Source organism: Diuraphis noxia, unplaced genomic scaffold (genome assembly GCF_037042655.1).
Source record: "Diuraphis noxia isolate RWA-SAM2 unplaced genomic scaffold, SU_Dnox_SAM2 contig0001, whole genome shotgun sequence".
Taxonomy (NCBI): Eukaryota; Metazoa; Arthropoda; class Insecta; order Hemiptera; family Aphididae; genus Diuraphis; species Diuraphis noxia.
Genome location: NW_028301711.1, coordinates 84,336,474 through 84,362,948, shown reverse-complemented (window position 1 = coordinate 84,362,948; position 26,475 = coordinate 84,336,474). Strand labels below are relative to the sequence as shown.

Here is a 26,475-nt window from a genome sequence, read left to right as displayed (position 1 = left end):
TAAATCGATTAATTATAGTTGTCGGAGGCGATTCCAGTACAAGAGGGTCATCACTACTTTTTCGACTACTTTTTTCTGGGGGAGGCAATTCGAGGGTTAGATGGAACTGATGGGAGGCAATTCGTGAGCGCTCGTGCTAATAGGTACCTAATTTTTTCTCTGAAATGTCTGTTAAAAGATAGACCGAAATTGCCTTGTATATTTCATAATAAATAACCATTATTAAAAAAATATGGAAACAAACTATACAATATGCAGTATATTTATTGGTGTTCAGTACAACCCTCTTCTTCCCGTCGTTCTTCTTTTTACGACCTCTGTACAAACTAACCGAACAATTTACATGCTGCGTGTAGGCATAAGTCATAACCAAATAAGCCCTATACTCGAATAGACCAAATAATATAGTAAAGTTCAATATAAACATAAATGCATAATACAATAATAATGTTATAATGTAGTCCATAGGACGCGTGTTAATGTTGTCGTGTCCTTTGCGCAGGTGAATATTCGTCAGACGACGGGTATCATCATGACAACAAACACGCGCTAGGTACGACAAGTAGCGTTGTGTACCTACCTACTTACATTTTAGTATTTCTTTCAATCCTTTTCGTAAATAATTTCTGCTCGAACACAACGTTCGTTTTAGTCGTTAGTACGTGTCTGGACTTCATATGGTAACGCACCGGTGTCGTGTCTGCAAACACTCGAAATGGCGGATTACGAGTCTGGTAATGATACATAATGACTAATATATACTGTATTAAATAATATCGTTATATCGTAAAATATGATTATGCACTACACTAGCTATACGTAATCTATTACCTACCGTTTCCAATATTAACACCATCAACGTAGTTATAGCTTATAGGTGCACACTCACACTACACAATAAAATACGATAATAATTATAAAAAAAAAAAAAAACGGAACTCGCTTCTGTTGTATTGTAGATTTTGATGATATAGGCACCTCGTTCACTGAACGAGTTGGGACATTGTAATGATAATTAATAGTTAGAATTTTCTATCCATTCAAGTCCCACTCCTTTAAAATTTCCAAAAAAAAAAAAAAAACTAAACATTCAGATTGAACACCTAACTCAGAACCATTCACAGTTTCGCTCTTAATAATGATGTAATATTATAATTATTGTAAGTTAAAAAATATTCATGAATTTTCTATTTCCATAAACGATTATAATCGGAAATCAGTTTAAAATACAACGTATTCCGGTCTCCTAAAGTACTAAATACTAGGATACTTTTTATTTTTAGTTTATCCATTTTATATCTTTAATGTAATGGCGTCAAATAAAATAAAATATTGATAATACTCTTGTACCTATATAATAATATTTGTATTTTATGTGAGCTTCATACCACATGGCACATGTTTAAACACGTAATTTTATTATAATAAATGTGATAAGATTAATTTTGATTTAAAGATAAATCATAGCTTAAGTTCGATCAATCATTGCATTTTATCTAATATTTTAATCGAAAATAAAATATTACATATAAAAAGTCATTAATAATATTAAAAAAAAATCATCTACATTACATTACATTTCATTAAATAAAGAATTAAAGTATTAATAATGTCTGTCGGTCAGCACTAATAGCACTATTATATATTATACTAATATACAGTTAATGTTGGTGATTGCAGGTACCTAACATATAGTACCTATTAAGAAAACTCATTACATAATGTCGTAGATTATTTTCTCTTCTTGTATAATATGTAGAGGTACCTGCCTATGTCTACGTGTTTGTATTTAAATTGTGTTAATTATATATAATAGACAGTGACGAAGGTGAAGCTGGACTAGGAAATGTTACAAGAGTAATCATGAGGCCGGTTGGTCATAGCGGCAAAGCAAAAAAAGGTCATTTATGTTTCGATGCGTCGTTTGAAACCGGTAAATTATTTTTATAACTAATAATATTATTAAATTTAAGCTAGATAATATACTGCAGTGGTGGCCAACATAACATACGTCCACGAGTCACTTGGATAAAATATACAATGGCATCAAGAGCCAAAATGTTTATAAATACATTATATAATTTTTATAATCTTATGGTATTTTATCTAAGTAAATATTGGTTTTTATAAGATACGAACCGCATCATACGACTATGACGCGAGCCGCAAGTTAGCCGTCCCTGATATAATGTTATATAACAATGTACCTATACACAAATAATGCTGAAATGCTTGTTTACCTAAATGTAAGTATACGCCAAGTCCTAATTAAAAATCCAGTCAACCCGACTAGGTCACACAAGTTGCAAAGCAGCAGTACTCTAAATTTCTAAATATATTACTTACTGAAATTTTACAATAATGATTATTGGATATAATATTATATTACTACAACTCAGATTTTGGTAAATAAATAATAAGAAGCCACAACACGTGGAATTGGATGATCACTTGTCGAGAGCTTTTCTAAATTTGGAAGCAGTGGAAAATTATGATACATATTTTGTAAAACTATCCTAGATTGCAGAGTTAAGTTTATCCGAAAATCCCACATCTTTTAACTAAAATTTCATATTTTTTTTTTTAAATATCCAATTAAAAATGTAATATGAATTGATTCGTGTATACCCATTCAATTTTCAAACATTTTTAGATATAACATATAAGAGATGAATATTTTATAAATTGTATACAACAAAATGATTTCCTAATGTTCTCGACTTTGGTGAATGTTATAAGAATTTTAACTTAAATATTCACATACATAAAATACAAATTTTTAATATTCTTCTGTAAGGAAAACTTATAGTCAAGATTGTAATACACTTTTAAGTGTTTTGAACAATAAACAAACATTTCATCAGCATAAAATGAAAAAATAAAATAAAAAATACACAAGTTTCAAATCTCTATAAATAGTAAAAAGAGTAAAAAGATCTCGAAAATACAAATATAAATGTTTAGTGCAAATTGTATATCTCTAGACATCATTGTAAAACGAATACATCGTTTGTTCTGTTCAAAAGATTGAAAAAAACGACACGACAACAAATTTTCGAGGACCGAAGTCTGGTACCAACATATTCCGTATATAACATAAATAAGAAGTTATGAAGAAGTGTTTGAGAAACGTTTCAATTACTAAAAAGTGAATCAAAAATTGATGGCTCTAAAAATAATGTTATCGTGTTTATTTGAACTATATCTATAAATATTATTTTTATAGACTAGACCTCATTGTGTTTGAAAGCTCTATAGGTATTTATACTCGTATAAACATATTTTTAAAACAAATTGTTTTTCTAAATTATACAAATATTTGAAATGTTCTGTTGGTATCTAAAATAGTTCTAATTCCTTACATACTAATCAAGAGATATTTAAGCTTTTTCATCTCATAATGTGGCTTCTTTGTTATTTCACAATATTTTGACGGATCCCTGCAAATTACTGATGGCTTTTTAATCAACGGTGACGGCCGACTGAAACAATACCATAATCATAACTACATTAGTACTATAGATAGAAAACTTCAAACTTTCATCATCTTTTTAATGACTAAAAATAATATTTCAATTTACATATTACATTAATTTTGGTATCCAATCCTTTGACGCATCTTTACGTGAATAGGAGATTTTAAGCACAATTTGAATACCTTTACCCAAACCACTTAACTAAATTATAAGAGGTTAATACATCAGCTGTGTATGGATCGCATGAACGATTTCCGAGAAAAAACATAACAATAGATAATATAAATATATTTTTCATTCGTTTGTGGTTTGCATGGGTGGAAATTATTCGATTTAATTCGTCATGCAGAATCGTATAATCGTTAGCCACTTCCACAAAATCCCGGTCGTGATGTTTTAATGCTAAATTAATTAACTGTTGCATCTTTTATAATTATTGTGTAGTAGATTTATATATAATTATAAAAAAAATTGCTTAATGATTTTAAGACAGACATTTAAAAAGACATAAATATCCAATACAACAGACACTTTTATAATTATTAAGATAGTCTTGGAACACTTTGTAATGCACATTTACAAGATAATAGGTATATATCCTGCTATTATACGAACTATATGCGCCATAAACATATCAAAAACGAATACTAAATTTCGTGGTAGGTACCTGTTTGATAGTACCTATTTATGTCTTCAACTAATATTTTGTTTTTGTACATTATGTCATTATGTATGGAAATAAACCAAAATAATAATATAGTAATTCCTATGAAATACTGTAAAATTGTTTGCTTTTTTTACTCCTGGCTTTCTAAATTATTGAATTCTAAAATGTGACGTACGTTACCCCAGCCCCTCACGTATAAATTTTGCGGTTTTTTTTTTCCAATAATTAGTACGTAATTTGTTTGACCCGAATCAAAAAGTTTGTTTGACATCGGATATCCCGGAAAATACGATTTTCTCATGGGTAGGCTAAGAAAGGAACTTTTCCCCAGAAAACACCCCCCCCCCCCCCCCCACTAAGAAATAATGGACTTTGGCAATTTTTTTTTGCCAATAATTGTGCGTAATTTGTTTGAATTTGTTTGACCCGAATCAGAATTTGTTCGACATCAGGCAGTTAGTTTAAATATAAAGGCAACCAAATTAAAATTTCATTTTATCAGAACTGCACTTTAAAATGTATTACTGTGAGAAGCGATGTAATTGTTTTATCACCTTGCAAATTATCTAAAAGTTGGCAAAAAATTATATTGTGAATCTGATTTATCTGCATGTTTGTTGATAACTGGTATAAATTAATTTAAATAATTAAATATGGGCAATATGGCCAATATTTATCACCATGAAACAATAAATTATAATTATAATTTTATATTATCAATGTTGATAACCATTTTACTATTTTTACTTGTATAAGTAAATATACAAAGTAATGTTAAGCACATAATTACATATTTAAATCAATATCTCTATATGCTTATTATATTATAAGTCACTTGGATTGAAAAAAAAACATTGAGCTGTAAGTGATAAATAATTTATTTGTAAGTACGCTAACCAAATTAAAAAAAAAAAAAAGGTTATCTACTGTCTTTTTTTGTATAGAATTAATCATTTTTATTTTTATTTTTTTAATAATATTGATATGAAGTCATTAGAGATGACTCTAATATCATTTATCAATATTCTGGATTATAATTTTAAATAACTAGCAATCCTAAAATGTTGACTTCTAACTTCTAATAGAAAGACATCCGTCAAAATAACATGATCAAAAAAAAAAATAATAATAATAATAATAAATAAATAAATATAAAATATAATATTATAGAAGGTAATATGCCAATACACAATTTTATTCAAACATTATACGAAACGGCAAATATCGATAATAACACGTAAGAAAAAATCAATTAGAATATGAGTAAGAAAACGGTTAAAAAATATCAAAAAATATATTTATATTAATTGGGTATACAGGAAATATGTATAATTTATAGTATATATAATATATTTATTATATTATCTCATAAGTTGATATAGAATATCAAATATATATTTATAATATTGCACTCTCTTCTATCTCCAGGTATTTGTGCAATATATCACGCACATATGGTTATTATAAATACTATTACAGATTGTATATATTCCAATAAATGTTAGTAAAAAAAATAATTTAATACTGATCTATTTATCTCATATTATATTAAATACTATTTTTTGGTATTGTATTAAAAAATTAAAATAATAATTAATTTTAGATATCTTCTAATATTTGTATTGATTGATTTATTATTATTATGTTTTTTTTACGTTCAAAACAGCCAAATCCAATCATCCAAATTCTAAGATGAGCCAACAGAATGTTGTTAAGCATGTTCTTCGTTTGCAACGAATATACAATATTTTTAATGTCGAACTGTACTCGATTGTGCCCTCTGTACCCATAAACTTATGTGTAAATAAAAAATATAAATAATTATTTTAACCAATAAACAACGTGACATTAATAAATAATTCATTATTTGTGTATCGTGTGTAATATAACTAGTATACATCTAATATTGTCTATACCTAACTGCCTACCAATACCATAATTATTTGAAGTTAAACAAACGGTATATTATATAAAACCGTCAAATATCTATCAGGATAAATATAAATAATATTATACTTATGAATACACACAATCGATAAAAAAAAAATGGTCTAAAGTCGAATTATATTCTTGCCAAATGTAACGAGCTATAATTTAACTAGCTATCGCTTAACTTAGTAGGCAGGACGCAGAAATACCGTGCAGGGTGATTATTTAAACAATGAACACAGCTCGTTATTTCAAAAAAGTAGGTAAAACTACTTATGCGTTTAAATATTTGTTTTGTGAAACAAATAAGCTGGTTCATAAAATCAAAATAATAATATCCTAATATTCCTATGACATAGGTACTAAAAAATTGTTTACTTCTTTTTTGTGTTAGCTATTTAAATTATTGTATTCTAAATTGTTTTAATCTTTGACACATAAATTATTATATTAAAACGACGCCATACCGGCATTTGTTTTCTCTGCGAACAAATAACTATAACGGCAACGTGTAACTTGGAAAATGTTACGTTTGCGATGGCCGATGAGACATTTCTCTATAATTTCTAAAGTTGAAGTTAATTTATTTCTTATACAATTTAAAAGCAAGAATATTATCTAGGCCTCTAGGGCATCTCGGAGGATTTTATTGATATTATTATTTTTAAATAAATTATGATGATTGTAATTATTATTATATGATTCACATAATTATGCGAAATGTTAAAATGTACAGTTTGAAAATGGTCATAACTTAATTAAAAATAAAAATACTAATTAAACCTGTATAACGTCCTCTTGCGAGTGCTACGCCATCATCAAAAACCTAACACTCTTTAACATTGTCCCAAACAAATATCTAATAGCATCTGACTCTATATGTCATGTCTTCAAGCCTTAAATTCCAACCCTTTATACTCTCAACTATCCCATTTGGTTCTTCGTATAAAATCACTTATTTTCAATCCTAATATTTTAAACTACACAATACACTTCATATGGATCCCCGGTCATACTGGCATTCGCGGCAATGAGTTTGTTGACAATCTTGCTAAATGAACATCTAACATTATTCTCCCATCTCTTACTCAACTACCGCACTCTGACTTTACTCCTTTTATAAAACGTTACATAATATTTAATCTATGGCCTTTGTTGGAATAATTCACCTGCAATCTTTACTTCAAGGTATAGGGACATTAAACCCCGATATTCTTAATAATATCTGGTTCAGCAAATTAGATCTGCACAGATCACATATTACACAATTTAACAGATTACGCTTAGGACACTCTAAACTCGGTTTAAACGACTCCCCTTTCTGTAGACTGCAGTATCTCCATGAATGTATTTGCGATCTATCTCATATATTATTTGATTGCCCTGCTCTGATATCCAAACGTCTTGACTTAATTAATTCTGTTAGATCTTTCAATTGTCCTTTTAATCTCCACTCCATTTTAAATTGCATCTTCACTATTAAAAGTATTATTAAGTTTATTTTGGATGCTGGCTTTATTATATAAAATCTGTATGCTTTAATTGAATTAAATTGTACTCTTCTATATTATATAATTGTTGAGCTATATTAGTTGTAACTTAAAGCTATAATAAAAAAAAAAAATAAAAAAAAACGTCCTATTGAATAAAAAAATGTGTAAAAAACAATATATCTTACAGACTTCTTTATATAATATTATGTATAGCTATTATTATATACATAAGACGCTGCACCTTTTAACCTTAAATAAAGTTTGTGAATAGTTATAAAGAAAAAAAAAACTAAAAAGATTAGCGTTTATTAAAAATATGTCTCCATAATATTATTACTATTTTTATTTTATTGATCTTAAAACCCAGCATTTGTGTACATTAGTTATAGATAAGTATTTTACAATTATTTACGAATATAACATATTATATGAATAATACCATAAATTAAAGGTAAACAGTAGGGTGATTTATTTATACGGCTAATTATACAAAACTATTAAACTGTCATATACTATAATATAACCAACTTGTAGGATAATCTTTCTGTAAACTTTGAATGTATAACATAATATTGAGTATTGAGTATTGGATAAAGTATAATATGAATTTACAGTGTCGTAATGAACGTCAATCGCTTCCGGCGTAGGTTTACGTCAAAGTAAATTAATAAACACACACAATCAAAACATCACAATTTATTACTGATTTTTTTCCAAGTGGGATAACCGCATTTTGCCCACTTCTATGTCTTATAAGTTATAATACGAGTATATTGTAACTTAACCTAGCTTATATTTTTCTACATCTTGTTTTTAGTCTCGTAAAACAAGACTCAATATTATATTTCGTTACACGAAGGTACATCAATATTTTCTTAAGTTAGTTTTGATTCTATAATAATGTTTATGCATAGCAACAGGTAACAACATTTATGTACTCAGACTTATTGTATACATGGAGTATATAAATAAATTATGTTACGCTCGATACAATAATATCTTTGATGTATAAATGGGCCATGGGCGTCACTATATGGTCAAAATTTCGGGGATAGTAAAGTTTATTTTTAGAAAGTAAAAAAATTATTTTTTACAGATTTAATTATTATTTTGTGTGATAAAAATGCACACGTATAGTTAAAATTTTAACTGAACTTATAAATATATTTATTAAGAAAACATTGATACCTATATTTATAACCTAACCTAGCCTACCCTAATTTATGAGTACTAAAATACTCATTATTTTAAATTAAGTCGGCGTTTGTTGTCAGCACAAAATTCGTCAATAACTGCATTTTTATTTACCTCTTTATCTTTGTGTAAAATATTTATCAGTTATGACCACGGACCAATATAGAATAGAAACTCGAAACCAACATGATGTCAGATCCTTGTTTACTCGTATTCGGAAAACGTTTATTGTTATTCTTACAGAATATCTTGCCATCTTGGTATGACCAATTATTGATTATACATATAGTATGGCGTATATTAATATCAATGGTATGACGTATTCATCACAAAATATAACTATTATAGTCACAAATCACAATCAAAATAATAGATAGTCTATTTTCGTACACATTTGAATAATAAAAATAAACATCAAATATATTTTTAAAATCTAAGACTTTTTTGGGGGTAGTTGAATGATACCCTTGCTACCACAAAACAATTTCTGGGGTAGCAAAAATATCCTTCGATACCCTTTAGTGACGCCTATGGATGTATGCGTGTACCTAATTGTTATCTTAACTGTCTTAGATGTCTTAGTAAACGTATTATAAACAAGTAAGCGAGTTTTATTATTATAGCTATTGTTGTTAATTATTATAATCAATAACCATACCCAAACCATTCTAAAGTAATATAAATTAAATATTTATTTTACTATAGCAACGGATTTTTTTCATAGGTTTTCTTATTTTGGTTGATGTGTAGACAGAATATCCTGGTAAATACAATAATATATTCGTTTCGCACAGACAAGAAGATCCTTACTTAAAAAGTTTTTGGGATAAATATATAATGTTGTTTTATAATTACAAAAGACATTATCGGTTTTCGGGTACAATTTTGATGCGTTTAAATGTTGAATACTTCTCTTTGAATTACAATAATCACATGTCACCAACAGCGCACAAAGTTTACAAATAAATTCAGGAATTATAAGATTGCACTATAAAAATAATGCCAATTATTCCTTAGTTATACCTTATACTACGTTTTTATCTTAGTCTTTGATCGTTAAAATAGTTAATTGTTTTCAATTTAGTAACTATTTTTCTAGTCTAATCAATAATAAATCTATTGGTAATTAATATTTTTTTATCACGTCTAATTAAATTTTCTTTAATGCGATGTATATATAGGTTATAAATGATACAACTTTATAAATAGTTACAAATTTTATCAATATGTTAACCTTTTGAAATAATCGTAATACTCTCGTTATTAACCAGTGATATTAGTGATATTAGTTAAGATAAATACAACATACGTGGGTTGAAACCTTCTTGATATATATTAGGCCAATAGGGTTTATAATAATTAATAAACCTTGCCTTGTTTTCTTTATACATTAAGTTGGTAAATAAAAAATTATAATAAAATGAGTTTTTTCTTTTTCAAAAGGACCTATAGAAATACCAAATATTAAAAAAAAAAAATTTGTTAAGACGTCTAATATTATATTATGTTTATGCTGTGTAGAATGATAATATCACCAGAAAAACAACTGTTGCTCTTTAACACAATATTTAATATTTAAATAATAAATAATAATGTGAATACTTACTCTAATAACCTACTCTTTTTTTTTTTAGTACATTAAATTATAAAAAATATAAAATACAATACAATACGAAATGTGTACCTAAGAAAAATAAATATAATGTAAAGTGTTACCACAAAACTTTAATTTAAAAAAGTAATTTTGCAACAAAGTTACAAATAACTTAGCTATATTTTATTACAAGTTACAATAGTTACATGAAAGTTCGTGGCCTGTTTCGCCCACATACCTATTACGACCAAAGCCATTATAGTCGGTTTAAAATTGAGTTGGCAATATTTTTTAAATATAATAAGTAAATTATCATTAACTTCTACTAAAATTGTTGTAAAGTATCGCAAAAGTTTTTTTTAAATTCTTATTAGATTAAAAGTCATTGCATTTATAATTAATATAAATACAAATTACAAATAAAAAATTTTATTCTTATTTTAATAAGAAATTTTAAATAAAAATTTGATATACATTTTTTTTTTTTTTGAACTCTCGCAATGGCTTTACAAAAATTGCAATAAAAAATAATGATATATATATTTTACATTATTTAAAAACCATAAAGCTAGCTTAATTTTAAAACTAAATTGGCTGTTGTCGAAACGGGTATCAGGGCACACGTAAAAAGTAATTTTGTTACCGTAACTGTTGTGGTTCGAGTCATGCAGTTAATATTATGCGTACGGACATATATTTTGAACAGACTACCGATAATTTTTCGGTAGATCACTGTCCCAATCAGGATCAGATCGTAGCAGTCAGCTTATCCGTCGTAATATTGCAATTATATATAAATTATAATATTTTTTACATGTACGTATGTCTCAGGTAATTTGGGGAGGATCGATTTGGTATGTGAATACGAATACGATCTGTTCATACGGCCGGACACTTGCAACCCGCGGCATAGACTGTGGTTCAATTTTGTCGTGGAAAACACGAGACAAGATCAAGTGCGTAACCCATATATGTATTTACCTTAACGCACCTCTCCCAAATACATAGTTATTATAATATATTGGACAATTAATCACGGATATATTTTCATTAATGCTTATTCAATTTTCATGGAAAATCAAATTGGTATTATAAGAACGAGTATGCAATAAATTGTTTTTCAAATTTGGATATTCACAATATTTCCTGATATTTTGTTAATTTATTTAAAAAAATATATATATGAAGTGTAGAAAATATATTATAATTCAAATGACAGAAAATCTGAATCGAACTAGAAATTAAATTTGTTGATTAATATACTTAATATTTTTATACGCATGTAAAATACTCGTAATATGTATAGGTATTTATTATAAGCCACTTACAAAAATATTAAATTAATAGATAAGTGTAGAGTAAATTTTGACAAACGTCACATCAATAAAGAAAAAATGAGAGAGCAAACAGCCCCTGCTCCTGAAAAAATAATTGGTTCCAGTTGCGCCTAGGGCTACATTCCGTTAGAAATTAATTCATTTAACGTCCATCTACGCTTTCAGAACGTTATATTCAACATCGTCAACATCAGCAATAAAAACAATCTTTTCAAAAACGGGATGACTCCCATAGTGAGGAGTACGAGCCGAAACACATGGTATGTACCAACATGTATGACAAGCGTCCGCAATCGGAGGGTGCGCACGTTTTATCGTCGATTATATTGACAGAGTGATTCACCAAGCTCACCCTCATTTTTTCCGTCAATACTAAATATATTTAAATTTGGATTTTTGTAATTATGTGATGTAAAAGTTCATTTTAGGACTACCTATATTTTAAAAAACTTGGATTTTTATACTATTTATGAAGTGTTTTTCATACAGTTTACTATTTTTCAAATGTGAACCACTCTTTTTGTGGTAAATTAATAAGGATACAATTACATTTTTAATTTTCATGAGCCTATTTAAATTACAAATCTAAATTTCAACTTGTGTTTTCTGGTGTTATAATCAATAGGCTTAAGTTTTGGGTTTACTTTTATATTACACCATATTTTAATCGTAGTTAATTTAAAAATAAGTGCCAGCAGAGATTGATTTTTACGTAAACAGAGACACATAGAGTTTTCCATTTTGTCTAGTTTTTACCAACTATAGGTACCTAATTTGCAAGTATAAAATATTAAAATCTTCAAAAAATGTCTGTCACAATGTATACATATACAATATCTCACATTCCCACTTCACGAAAAGGAAAATAGTCCAAATTAAAATCGAATGTTTAGGTATAATATTGTACAGAGTGATTTTTCCTCTTATAATGATATTATTCAAGTTTTGATTATTGAAACTCTCAATTGTAATATATTCAAAGGACACTACTTGAAGTTACTGAAAACAATCTCAAGAATTTTAAATGTGGTCTTTAAGAATACTTAAGAATTCCAAAAATCATATTCTGAATTACTACACTATTGATGAAAAAAGGGAAATGGCATGCTTAATAAATCATCCTGTATAGTGTGGTCTCGTAAAAATATTTAGGGACACCCAACTCTAAACTGTAACTGTATTAATGGAAAACTGTACAATATTATAATAACGATCATGGTTTGGAATATTATTTACTTGTCTTGGATTGTAATTTTAGTTTCTAATTTAATTTATTTCCACCCTACGAGGCACGATTAAATCGACAATTGTTGTATACACGTTATAATAATAATCGGAATAAACGTCGTGTGCGACGACCGCGGCTGGTTGTGAAGGAAGGACGGGGAAGGGGTTCGACTACATCTAAAATCCCGTCCGTATATAATATTATTATGATAATACCTTCGGTTTTTATTAGTTTAAAGTTTTCGTTGAAAATTTATGGACATATTTATCTACGCAGGTATACGATATTATTATACACCTAATATACAGGTATACGACTCGTACACAATAATATATTATTACATTATGTTTTGCGTTATACTGCAATTTTTCGCGTATGGGTTTCTACGTATTATGTATATATATTTCAATTATAATTTTCACGTCCGTTAGTTCGATACTACGTTGCACTATTTCATAATATATTATAATATCACAACACTGTGTTTATCGCTGAACAGCCGTCGCAAACCTTGCAGGTGGAATTACGGTGGTGGCTGAAAGTTCTAATCATTTTTTTTTTTTTTTTTTTTTTTTTTAGTGACGCACTTCAACATGAACCTCGTGACGAATATCAATTTAATATTATTATTATTATACTCGTGTACCACCGTTATTCGGGCTTAACCGGCAACGGCGTCACTGTTGCGTTACACGTGAATATTTGAGTTTAACGAACGAGTGAGTCCTGTGTCAGTCGTGGAAGAGGTGTGTGTGTGTGGGGGAGGGGGGGGTGAAAGCTATAAGAGTGATACTGTTGGAACGAGGTAGAGGGTGGAAGCTTCGTCCACTACACTTCAATTATTCGTATCCCTGCAAATTATTAATTAACAAACCATCAAATTATTATACATAGGTGTATGCACATATTATTATACTATTATATAGTTCAATTATAAATTTCACTGATAATACGGCTCCCAATTTAATATATAATAATAGCTAAACTACTTATTTATACAGTTGTACGAGTTGATAAATACAACGCTGAGCTGAATTGTGAGGTGTGTGTTCTTCACATAATATTATATGACCAAGTATCAATGTAGATACCAATCATATCGACATATAATTGCTCACCGAAGTCAAAAAGGATAATTTTTGTACATATTGTCTATACACAATATGTTGTTTTCCGAGCTACCTAAATGACAAAAAAAATTAAATGTATTTACGAAAAATTAAATATATCGATTAAATAATATCACACACATATTTGGTTATTAGGTTTTAATTTTTGATTCCTTTTAACGATCGATTCTAATCCAGTGATCACATAAGGCAGGATGGGTTAGACCAGCGGCTCGTGGTCGATTGTGATGAGGCGCTCGCTTAACTTTAAAAAATATTAATTAATTGTATATAGGTATAATATATTAATAAATAATATTACGAGAAAAAATGTGTATTTAAAAATATTTCTGCTTATTATTCGCTATTGTAAAATTATAAAAAAATGTATTGTTATATTATAGAATATAATTATTAAATTTGAATGTATTAACATTGATTAAATATACAATATTATTTTATATTTAATCAATGGTAGTATTGACAAAAAGTATGTGGCCCAAAACAACTTCTACCCATGTGTTGTGACCCAGTCTTCACAAAATGTTGGACACGCCTGGTCTAATCTTTTGCTGTCGAACAACTCACCAACTAATTTAAACATTTATTTAGACACTGAAGTCCTCGAAAAGGAAAAAAATATAGTTTTATATTTATTTTCATAGAAAACATATTTTAGCAAAGCTTTTATAATAATACACTAGTTATCACATTACAGATTAATATTAATTTATAATTACTTGAAGATAAGGTTAATTAAATATTACAATTAAAATTAATATTCTGGTGATTGGCACTGTTTTTTAAAAGCTAGTTTTTCAATATCAATAGAATATTCTGATATTCGGCAGTGATTAATCTGATGCATAATTATTATTTTTTATTAGTCGGTGATATGATCGACTGTCGCCGTCTCCTACATCCTTATTGATATTTTTTTATCACACTCATAGCACTATATACAATTTTATTATTAAATACCTATATTACTACATATCAAGTTTTCTGAGGGGTTCAAACAAAATGACTTTAGGAGCCTCATACTCCTATAAGATGGACTACCTTGACATAAGTAATCGAAACTTATTATATTTATTTTATTAACTAGCTACACGCAGACAACTATTTTTCAACGTGTGCATAGTATAGTTATAATCTTATATAACTTAAATAATTTAAATCTGTGTCTTTTAGTAATATTATTAACTATTATAAGACAAAAAATTATAATACGGATATTTTCAAGTTAACAATAGTCATAAAAACAATCATAGATAAGCATGATTTTACCCTCGCTTCCATTATAAGCACATAAATACAACAGCGTCATCACATTTAAAATAATGCTCAACTGTTCAATAAACATAATAAGAATTAAATAAATAATTTCCTAACCATCCTTAAGTAATACACATCTGAGATCTGCACCCGAACCTTAACTGCAGGAATATATAATGTTATGAATTTAGTAGTTAATTTATGCAGTTCAAAACTTTTTACTATTTACTATAATAACCGCGTGCAGCATATCTAAATAGGTATGGACTAGTACCTAGTAAAATATATTATTTCGACTTAAAACACGGGTCCAAGTTTTACTCAAATTTACAAATTAAAAATTTATGATTTATGAATGAAAATTTACTTACTTCGTTAGATTTTAAGTACATTTAATAAACTTATAAATCAACTGTCTTAATATTATTGTTGCTTATTTCAGGTATCGCATACCGGTATACAGGGTGCACTACCACAGATCGTTGTATCACGACAACAACTACGTTCTCAGCATATTATTTTCATTCGACAAGGACGACGATAGCTATCAATTTTCCTACTCGTTTCCGTACTCGTACACTCGGCAGCAAAACTATTTGTCTTTGATTGAAAAAAAAAAGCTGCCTTACTTCAAACGTGAACTACTAGGACAATCGATCGTAATACATTTTTAAAGTTTGATTTAAATTTTAAATAATAATACAATAGGTTTGTGTATGGCCTGTATGGGATATTGTAATAAACACGAGGACGACTTAAGAGAATGTCAGAGCACTATTTGTTTTCTTTATCTGACCCACGCTCAACATAGACAAACCACATTTACGCAGAAATGTTTATTCTATGTTTTAAGTAATCTTAAAGTAAAATCACCTATTAAAAAAAAAAAGATATAGAATAATAGTTTTGAGGGAATGACATATCGATATTATATTTAATATTTTTATTTTTATTCGATTTTGTATTTGACTTTCAAAATAAACAAAAAAATGTTGTAAATCTAAATGATATGTTAAAGATACTGCCTAAATAATCACAAACATTGTTTATGTGTGCAGATAGGTAAGTTTATAGGCTAGACTATAAATGTTTGGTAAGCAGGATTGGCAATTGGTTGGAGACCTGTGACGGAGAGCATTTCCGTACAGGTTGCGCTGAGGCCAGACCAAGATCTATTGAATGTATTTTTTATTATATTTGTTGTATTTAAACTCGTTGATAATAAGACCTTTTAAACATTTTGAGCGGTGAAATGTATTTATAGTATTTAGCGAGTTGCAATGCTAATTGTAGTTCCGGAGGAATTATAGTCAACAGATGTTTAAATTTTTTTGAGACAATATTTAGACAAATCGATATGTCATACACTCGAAAATAATATTCTCTATTTTTTTTGTAATGGTCAATGGGTGATTTTACTCTAAGATTACTTAAGATATAGAAAAAATAATTCTGCGTAATTGCGTTTTGTCTATGTCGAGCGTGGGCTAAAGAGAGAAAACAAATAGTGCGCTGACATTCTCTTATTCAAAATGAGTTAAATGCATTGAAAATTATATTAAAACATGATATAGGTATAATTTATAATATAGTTACGTAGTTTATTAACTAAAAGCAATCATTTTACGTTGTGTAGGTACCTACTAGTCATTTTATATCAATAATGTTATTATTTTTGGCACTATATGGCTGTGTTTTACATTAGTGCCTTAAATGTATGGTTTTAAAACTAATGTAATTATCCAATCTAAAAGCCAAGTTCAAATATTGTGTATTATAGATCACACCTTTTACACTACACTATAAATATCAAATTTAATTTCAACGAAAAGTAAATTCGTCAAAAAGTTAATACTTAGAGATTATATATATATATACAAAATCATACAAAATAATCCTACTAAAAATATACATCAAACTTAGATTTAAACTATCCTTATATTTCCCATTGAAAACTGTTATCAATAATTAGTTTTATTTGTAAATTTTTTTTATTACTTAATAGTATTTTGTCGATAATACTTTATAGTTGCAAAGAAGCTCTAATGATTACAAATTAATTAATTTTCTAGTAGTAAATATGATCATAGAAAATCAGTGGCGCGTAACCTAGGGTCCAAGTGTTGCTCAAGCAACACCTTAAATATGGGTGGGTGGATGGGTACTGGGTGGGTATTGCTAGAAGGACAATATTATTACAATAATAAACTAATTAAGTGTTTATAGAAAAATACAATATAAATATAAATTATAGTATTTTAGTAGTGAGTAGTGTCATAGTTAGTACCTACTATTATATATGGCTATAAAGGTACCTATAGTTTTATTATTAAGAGGACGTCTAACACTCTAACCCGCATGTGTTGTCTCCGTCTTACACACGTACGACATAGGAAATGTTCGTTCGCTAGTTTCAATAGGGTATTGTCAGTTTTGATATTAGAGTGAGTTATGGGTATATACTTAAATTATGAATATTTTAAAATGTTCATAACTCACTTAAAAATTAAAATATCGTAAAAAACCAACGAGAGAACACAGATAATGTTGCTACCTAAAAGTTTAATAATAGGTGGACTCACTCTAATATCAAAACTGACAATACCCTATTGAAACTAGCGAACGAACATTTCCTATGCCGTACGTGTGTAAGACGGAGACAACACATGCGGGTGCGACGTGCTCTTAAAACAAAACGATAGTAGGTAGGTATATTATAATTTATAAGTTATAACCAGGGTTCAGATTTCATAGCATTTGCTACTTATTATAGGATAGAGATAAAAATAGCAGAGTGGGCTGTAAATTTGTTTAATGCACCACGGACTCTAAATATGAAATTTTATTTTGCTATTTTTTGCATATTTGAAGAATTTTAGAATTTTAGTGCTATTTTTAGAGTTTTGGTGCTACGTTTTGCTAATATTCTTAATTCAACGCTTTATTTTATATTTTTCATAAATCTCGTGACAAATGGTAGGTAATCAATAATAATGATCATTAATGCGAATCAATAAGAATTGAAATTTTATTCTTATTTACTCAGATAATTTTGAATAGTTGCGTACAAACGATGTCATAATTCAAGGTATCAGTAGTTAATCAGTACATACACATTATTTTAAACTGCATACGGAGATTTTAGTTTTTTTGTTTTTAATAAATATATGATTTAATAAAGATATTTTGGATACACGCCACTGTAGAAAATTATTGAAAAAATCCTATACCTCTTTTTTTGATGCATCTGTTATTATTATATTATATTATACCATGATCAATAAATATTTATTCTTCCATTGACTTATTGACTATACCATTGATCATACTACATAGTACATAGCATATAGGTATAATAGAATTTTACAATCGATGGTCATACTTTAGATTCTAAAGCACAATGTCAATAAAAGCAATGACATTATAAAACAAAAATAGTGAATACGTGCATTAAAGGCACTATATACACAAATATAATCTTAAAAGCATTTGTTCAATGTTGGCACGGTTTCGACGAATGTATCACAATGTAACACGTCTGTATTATATTCTGCAGTGCGCTATGTTTTTTTTTGCAAAACAGCATGAATGGTTTAATGATGTTGCGGATTACAGTAAGTTATTGAACAGTAAAATAATACGTTTCCCGAAAAAATGAAAAATAGTTCAGACGTAAAATTGCGTCGTCAGTCGTAAAAATAATAATGCCACACAACACATTAACACGAGCGTAAAAATGTTCGATCAACCATGTATTTTGGTACATTGACTATATGTATTTATGGTATATATTATAGTGACTTTTGTATTCAATTTTCTTTACGTCAGCCTTAAATGGTGACGACGTTTTGTGTGCATTGGCGTAATCTAAAATAATATGACAAAGATGGGACAAGAAAGACACAGTTATAATGAATATAGTGATGAAAAAGTTATAGATAATTTTTCCACTCAATCCTTTGTTTTAAGTTTTAATTTATTAAACATATTACAGCATATTTTTAATCTTAATCTTTAATATTTATTTTCAATTCCATTTGTGTGCGTACGTTTTATGTAATTACTGATTTACAATTAAAATATTTATATTTTAAAAGCACTTGATGTTTTGGTAATTTTAATACGGATATAGTATAATAACTTAAATATTGTTATTAATTTTACAAGACTTCATAAACTGCTATATATAATGTTTGCATACTATAGTATATAGATTTTTCATTGAAAATATACTACATGGATTGATGGATTTATTTGAGGAGATGAAGGGTGTTACCTTTTCCACAATCATTATATTTTTAGATACAATAGATAATCATCATACTTCCCTTAACCTCCAAAAAAAAAATTAACTCCTAGTAAACCACGGGTCCAATGCGTTACTTCCCATTTCATATACGCATTTATACCAAATATATAGTTTTTGTCCATTTTCGTGACTTTGTGTGGATTTAGATATTTTTTTATCTCAAAAAACCTTATATTTTTTAAGCATGCATAGTAACTACTAACTAGTCATTATTATTTTCTACCCAGCTCATGAAGTACGACGAATATAATATAGAAGTGATTTGTCTACCCATTATGTTACTATAGGCATATCATACATATTATTGTATTACATAAATACTAAAAATAAATGTAGAGACTTGCAATTTAAAACAAACAAAAACAAAAATTGTTTTCAATTAGTTGCATGAAGTTCCCATCGTATGGTCTGTATGTCTTTGAATGGTCATATTAATATTGACAAATATTTCGAAATGTCTATAACTTCAATCTTCCGAGTATATAAACAGAAATCATATAAAAATAATTGTATTGTAACTTATAAGCCATTTTAAATCATTGTTGCATTAAAGTGTATTAAACATGTAATATAATAAGATGTATATTGTTTTAATATTAAAACTAGGTTATTTAATTTCGATGATTAAATTTATTTAATTTGTCTGTCATAATTATCTGAATGTTTGAATAATATTATTTTGCTATGTATATAATGAAGTTCTGAGTATTGGTTTTAGGGGGAGGGGGTGGAGGTGCAATGCAATGGGGCCTCAACATATGTGGATGTGTTTTAAAGCTAAAAAAAAATAATGAGACTTTGGCACGACCCTTCAATAGCGTTGGACCCTGTGAGTTTACTATCCTTATGAGTTATGATTATCAAAAAAATGTTTCTTATTCTGAGTTAAAGTAAAATTAAGTCGGTAAATACTTAATAAATTTTAACAAAATAAAAATATATTAAATAAATTGTTGAATTGAAGTTTAAAAATGAAATACCAAAGTATTTTAAATTAAATTCGAGCCGTATAATATGTAATATTAATGAACTGTATATTATTTTAATATAATATAAAATACACTGACCCTAAATGTAAAGTGTATTTTTTTTTATCTTTCATAATTAATATTCAATAAGAATACCTACTTATACAGTTTTAAATTTAAAATTTTTTTTTTCTATATTCCAGCAAAACAAAAGGTTGGACTTGGTTACTATTACTAATCCAATGAATATGAATCCAACCGAAAAAGTACATGTCGTTGTGATATTAGGAAGGGTGCACGGATGTGAGACGCCCAGTTCCTATGTCTGTCAAGGTAAAAGCTTAAAAAATAAACAACAACCAGAATGATTTAAATCATTAGTTTTATGCGACAGGGATCATTGAATTTTTGATTAGCAACCATCCAGTCGTAGTACGTCTTCGAAAAAAAGTCGTCTTTCAACTAATACCGATGATGAACCCCGATGGAGTCACTTTAGGAAATTCTAGGTAAGTAATTATTTCCCGACAACTGTATTACAATACGTTGTTCTAAATACGAACAGTTGTGGATATATTGATTTAATTGGATTTATGGATATTATGTGGAAGACGATTATTAATTCACATTTGTTTGCTATATATTATAATATAATAATTAACACAACAAACATAATAGACCATTTTATAGTCAACGATATTATGACATAATCATATGTAGTCAAAACTCAGAAGATAACATCATAGTAAAATATTAAATACTTTTTTGAGACATGTTTCATCCTTATCAGATGAAGAAGGCATAAGCGAATACTATAACTCGAGTATTGTTATTTCAGAACCAATTTGCTGGGAATCGACTTGAACAGAGCTTGGCACAAGATATCGCAATGGGTTCATCCGATATTGTACGCCGTTCAAAATCACTTGATAGAAATTGAAAAGCACGAGGTAAGCTACTCAGTGGCATACATAGCTAAACACACTAGTAGGTATGTCCACAACTTGGTACGTGTGCATTTATGCTATGTCAGGCTATCTGCTTTTTGGTATCGTCCATCGAAAAACACAGACATGCTTACGTAATCATTAAACATAGTATTATAGTAATAATAACAATTTGTTTCCGCCTGCTGTATAATATTTTGTCCAAGTTGAGATTATACCAGATTATTATGCCATGAGTAGTAATAGTAGTATAGTAACGTGGTAGAGGAGTGCTAAGATGGTGCATTAAATAATAAACTCAAATTTTGAATTCAAAATCCTATCAATTTATACATGAAAAGTTTAAACCATAAAACTATTTTAAATTTTTGCTATACAATAATAATCAATAAAATATTAAATCATTTAAGTTTAATATTTCCCACAATGGCAACAATCAAATATTCAAGTTTTATTTAAGTACAGATACTATTTATTCATTTATTCTTCAAGTAGATAATACAATATGGACTCCACTGAATAAATTCATGTGGGGTTACGTGAGTTAACAATTTTCAGTAAAATATTTAAAGTATATTTCATACGAATTATGAATTATTGAAAAAGTTTTTTGATATACAAACATAAAAATATGCACACATATACAGTGTATATTGTTAATTTCAACAACGTTTTTTTTTATATAGAAATATATAGCTGTAGGACTGAGTATGGGATGTCTTTTGAGCTCAATAAACCTTCAGTTTGTCTAAAGTTCAAAAATATTCTTAATATCATCTATATAAAATATATTCATTTTTTTTGTAATCTAAAAAGTTTGTGAAGGTGTGTTTGAAAATCTGAAAAATGTCTTACAATTTGTTTTAAATATCTATTTGGAATTGTATGACTTGAATTAGTTACAACGTTTGAAATTTCGAATTTTACCGAAGATATTCGATTTAATACTTATTTTTATTCTTATCTTAAATTTTCTATTGATATATAACTTAGGTATAAAATATAAATCAATAAAATAAAAATAATTTTTCCTACAATCATGATCTTTTGAGTGGCATTTTTCGTGTCAATTTATGTGGCACATAGTAAAATGCCATAAAAAGAATAAAAGTCAATGATATGCGAAACGCATCTGTTACAAAAAGAGCAAACATAATATTATGTTGCTTTAAAAACATAGTAAAGTCTTAAGTAGTTAAGTGCAATGAAATCCTTACCTTAAATATTATATTATAATAAACAAATTTAAAAAAATTGTTCTCCAGTACAACACATAGGATTTCTTGCACTATTAAATACATCCTTAGTAAATACACGGACAGTATGTATTACCTATGGGTATATTAATTTAATTAATAATATACTTGTTATGATGTGGCAAATTTTCGTTTATAATATTAATGTAGGTAATTACAAATATAATAATTTTTACACACATATTTTTATTTTATTGTTTATTTCAGAACATGGAACTTGACTTGGTAATCGACATGCATGCTCATTCGTCTCTTCACGGTGTGTTTACTTACGGGAACGCTTACGACGATGTGTACAGGTTAGATGGGGTCTTCTCTAAATTAAATTACACGCCCCGTAGGCCATAAGCTGTTTTAAAAACTTTCATCATGACAGTATATAAACTTTCGTGAATGTGGGTAAACCCGTATAGTTGAAGTTTTAAATTTATACAGGGTGCATTTTTAATGAATCCCCGAAACAACAAAGTTTAACGGGCGTTCTTTGGGCTCAAAGGCAAAACTTTATACCTATATACCGGAAAAATTTCGTTTTGCATCCATATAATGTTATCCCGACCTCGTGGAACTGTATAAGGCGATGATATGTATTGTTATACTTAAGCCTTAATGCAATAATTTCTCCTGAAAATCTCGTTGAATCCAAAAATCGTGCACTTTAGAGTTTAGATAAACTACATGACAATACCGCTCATTATTACACTTCTTTGTAAGGTAGTTGGTGTTTCAAATTTAAAATATATTATTTACCATTAAGGTACTCATATATTTATTTAAATAGAAAATATTTATGAAATTGCCGTCAGTTAAGTTCTGAACACAATAATTATATTAGAATTCAATATTTTTTATGTGTAACAATAAACATTTCTCCCCGTATGAACTTGCTTGTAAAGAAAAGTCATTTTTTGATAATTTTGAGTAGTTATAGATTATCATAGTAAGTTGCGTCCCATTGTATATTTTTGATGTAAATTGTGTCTTGAATGTTTTTTGGATATATGTACACGTGTATTTTTTATGCATTTGTAAATTGCGTCCTAGGTATATTTTTCCATTAAAATATATATTACCAATTTAAAGCCCATATTTTTCTCACCATTTTATCATACTTAGGAAGTCAGGACTGTCAATATTACTGTTATAATATTGATATGATTCAAAATATTGGTTTTATTTTTTTAATACTTTTGATTTAAACTATAAACAATAATAGGCAGTAAGAAATGTCTTTTGTATACGACACACGTTATGTTATTTTCTTCAGGCATATTTTTATTAACGTGTACACGAAAGAAACACTAGCCTCAACTTGCGTATGTATAGCTGAGAAATAGTGCGGGCCACAATTTACGTATGTTGTCATTGGGATGGAACTTACATTTACCGTTTAAAACGAATAATAAAGTGCTCCTAATAATCCTCTTGATAAACTTGGTAAATGGTTTCAACGTTTAGAATACATCATCAGGATCGGGTCAGTAGATCCTAAATAGAGTGCGTCATTTTGCTATATAATATAATTCGGTTTAAAGTATTTGGGTTCTATATCTATCAACCTTTTTGGTAAAAAAAATCATAAATATCCAATTATTTGAATACAACCGGAAATTTTTACCTGACAAGTCCGGTGGACGGAGAACACTACGATTGGGGCTTTTTACCATTTTAGGTAGGTAGTACACGGAGTCGAAATAACAGATAATATGATTTTGATCTTTCAAAGAAGTATATACCTACGCCTAAATGCAAAATTGTATGTGATGGTGTCAAATTTATTTTTATAAATATTTTATATTTTAAACAGTAAATGGTAAACAATTATTAACTGTACAATAATTTTCAATGTTATGCATTTCTAATAATATAATTTTATATTCAATTAATTTTTACTTGTTTAATCTAATAAAGACATCCCAAGAAAAGTAAATAATATAAAAAGTTAAGTTACATTTTAAACCTTGTACTGTAAAAATTGTTATTAGTTAAAACAATATACCAATTATTATTATTATTATTATTATTATTATTATTGATGTATATAGATTAACTCTGACTTCTACAGTCAGTCATAAAAAATGATAAAAATTATTGTAACTGTTGCATATAACTAGCCATATAATATATAAATAAATGAAGAGTAAATAATTCAAAAAAGTTATTTGATTTTAAAGCCCGTTACCTATATTTTTAATTATGGCTAAATACTTAAATATATGAGTACATTTACAAATATGATATAAAATAAAACAAATTATTTTTATTAATAGGAAGTTTGTTTGATATTGGCAATTATAACAATAATAATAAATAATATCTAATATTATAAACTATATAACAACGCATAGGTCGCAAAAGACGGATCCCACCACTAATACCCAAGATATCAATGATAGTTCGTAAAAATAAAAATTACAATGTATCATACAATATTTTATACTAATTATTGTTTTTAACACACATTTTTACTTTGAATTAATAACCACATATGTATACAACGAATTGTACAACCGTTAATGTTATAATATAGATAATATTCATAGGCAAATAGGGTGGACTTAGGAGATATTAGCATCCCCAATTTTAAAATAAGCACCTTCAAATAATGTTCGTATGTATGTCTCAAAAACTTCTTCTTCCAAAAGAAAAAACTAAATTAATTTAAATTACTAACTCAACTAAAAGCATTATACTGTGCGAGTGTTATGTCTATTTTAGAGTTTGCTATTGTTATTTTTGAGGCTCAGACCACAAGAGATATGCGCCAACTTAAACGGGTTCAGAAAAAGTTTTTGAGTTTTGCTGTCTATTTATTGAAAATTTTACATATAACTCATGATTATGAAACAGTATCAAATAGATTATGTTTACAGCACTTAGTTGATGATAGATCGCTAACTCGAGTTATCTAAACAGGGTTTCCTACGCAAACTTATCGATGGGTCGATTGATGGTCCAGAGTACGTTCCATATAGTTAACTTAGAATCTCCTATTGTGTTGAGGTCGGTTCTCATTAACCTTTCACTTAGCCACTTTGTACGACAAACTATTCTTGTAATCAGTCAATTTCTATAGGATGATACGTATTGCCGATGAAAATACATCTTTTAATATTTAATTATTTTAATTAAATATAGATAATGTGTTTTATATTTGCTTATAATATCTACTTTATTGTGTTAACTTAAATACGTTTTTGAATTCAGATTTTTTGTCTAATTTTTCTATCTTGAGATCGCAGTCTGTTTTGGCGTTTTGAAATTAAAATTAATTAAATTAGATTAAATAAACATTTAATATATTTTTATAAAAATAGGTATCATCTACAAAATATTTCTGGTAGTTTGGTGTATTTACTCGTATGTTACTAATAAATTCAATGTTTCGTTTAGTTAATGAATTTTGTTAATACAACAGAATGTACTCGATTTAAATGAGCAAACTGCACTTCGATAAAACTGTCGCGGTGCCAGAAATTTTTTTTCTCCATCTTTCTCCATGACTTTGTAGAAGCTGGATTAAAAAAATATAATAAATTATCCTTAAAAATATTGGCTGACAGGCTGGCTTCGATCCGAATAATTTTTCGTATGCAATGATTGTTATCATTTAAATAAAATTTAATAGATCCTTTATTACTTAAAATCAATATTACAAAGTAGGTAGGTACACTTAACACCTAATATAAA

General features: G+C 27.9%; 1 protein-coding gene across 1 annotated transcript in view; it reads left to right on the top strand.

The window, feature by feature from the left end:
- The first annotated feature begins 562 nt into the window (after positions 1-562).
- LOC107165618 (cytosolic carboxypeptidase 6-like) overlaps positions 563-26,475 on the top strand; it is a 60,680-nt gene continuing 34,767 nt past the window's right edge. The window contains exons 1-9 of the mRNA XM_089217808.1: positions 563-734; positions 1,817-1,933; positions 11,185-11,309; positions 11,856-11,950; positions 15,748-15,964; positions 20,786-20,915; positions 20,977-21,091; positions 21,421-21,532; positions 22,993-23,084. Coding sequence (XP_089073934.1) covers positions 716-734; positions 1,817-1,933; positions 11,185-11,309; positions 11,856-11,950; positions 15,748-15,964; positions 20,786-20,915; positions 20,977-21,091; positions 21,421-21,532; positions 22,993-23,084 — 1,022 coding nt within the window. The 5' untranslated portion in view covers positions 563-715. The remainder of the gene's footprint in view (positions 735-1,816; positions 1,934-11,184; positions 11,310-11,855; positions 11,951-15,747; positions 15,965-20,785; positions 20,916-20,976; positions 21,092-21,420; positions 21,533-22,992; positions 23,085-26,475) is intronic.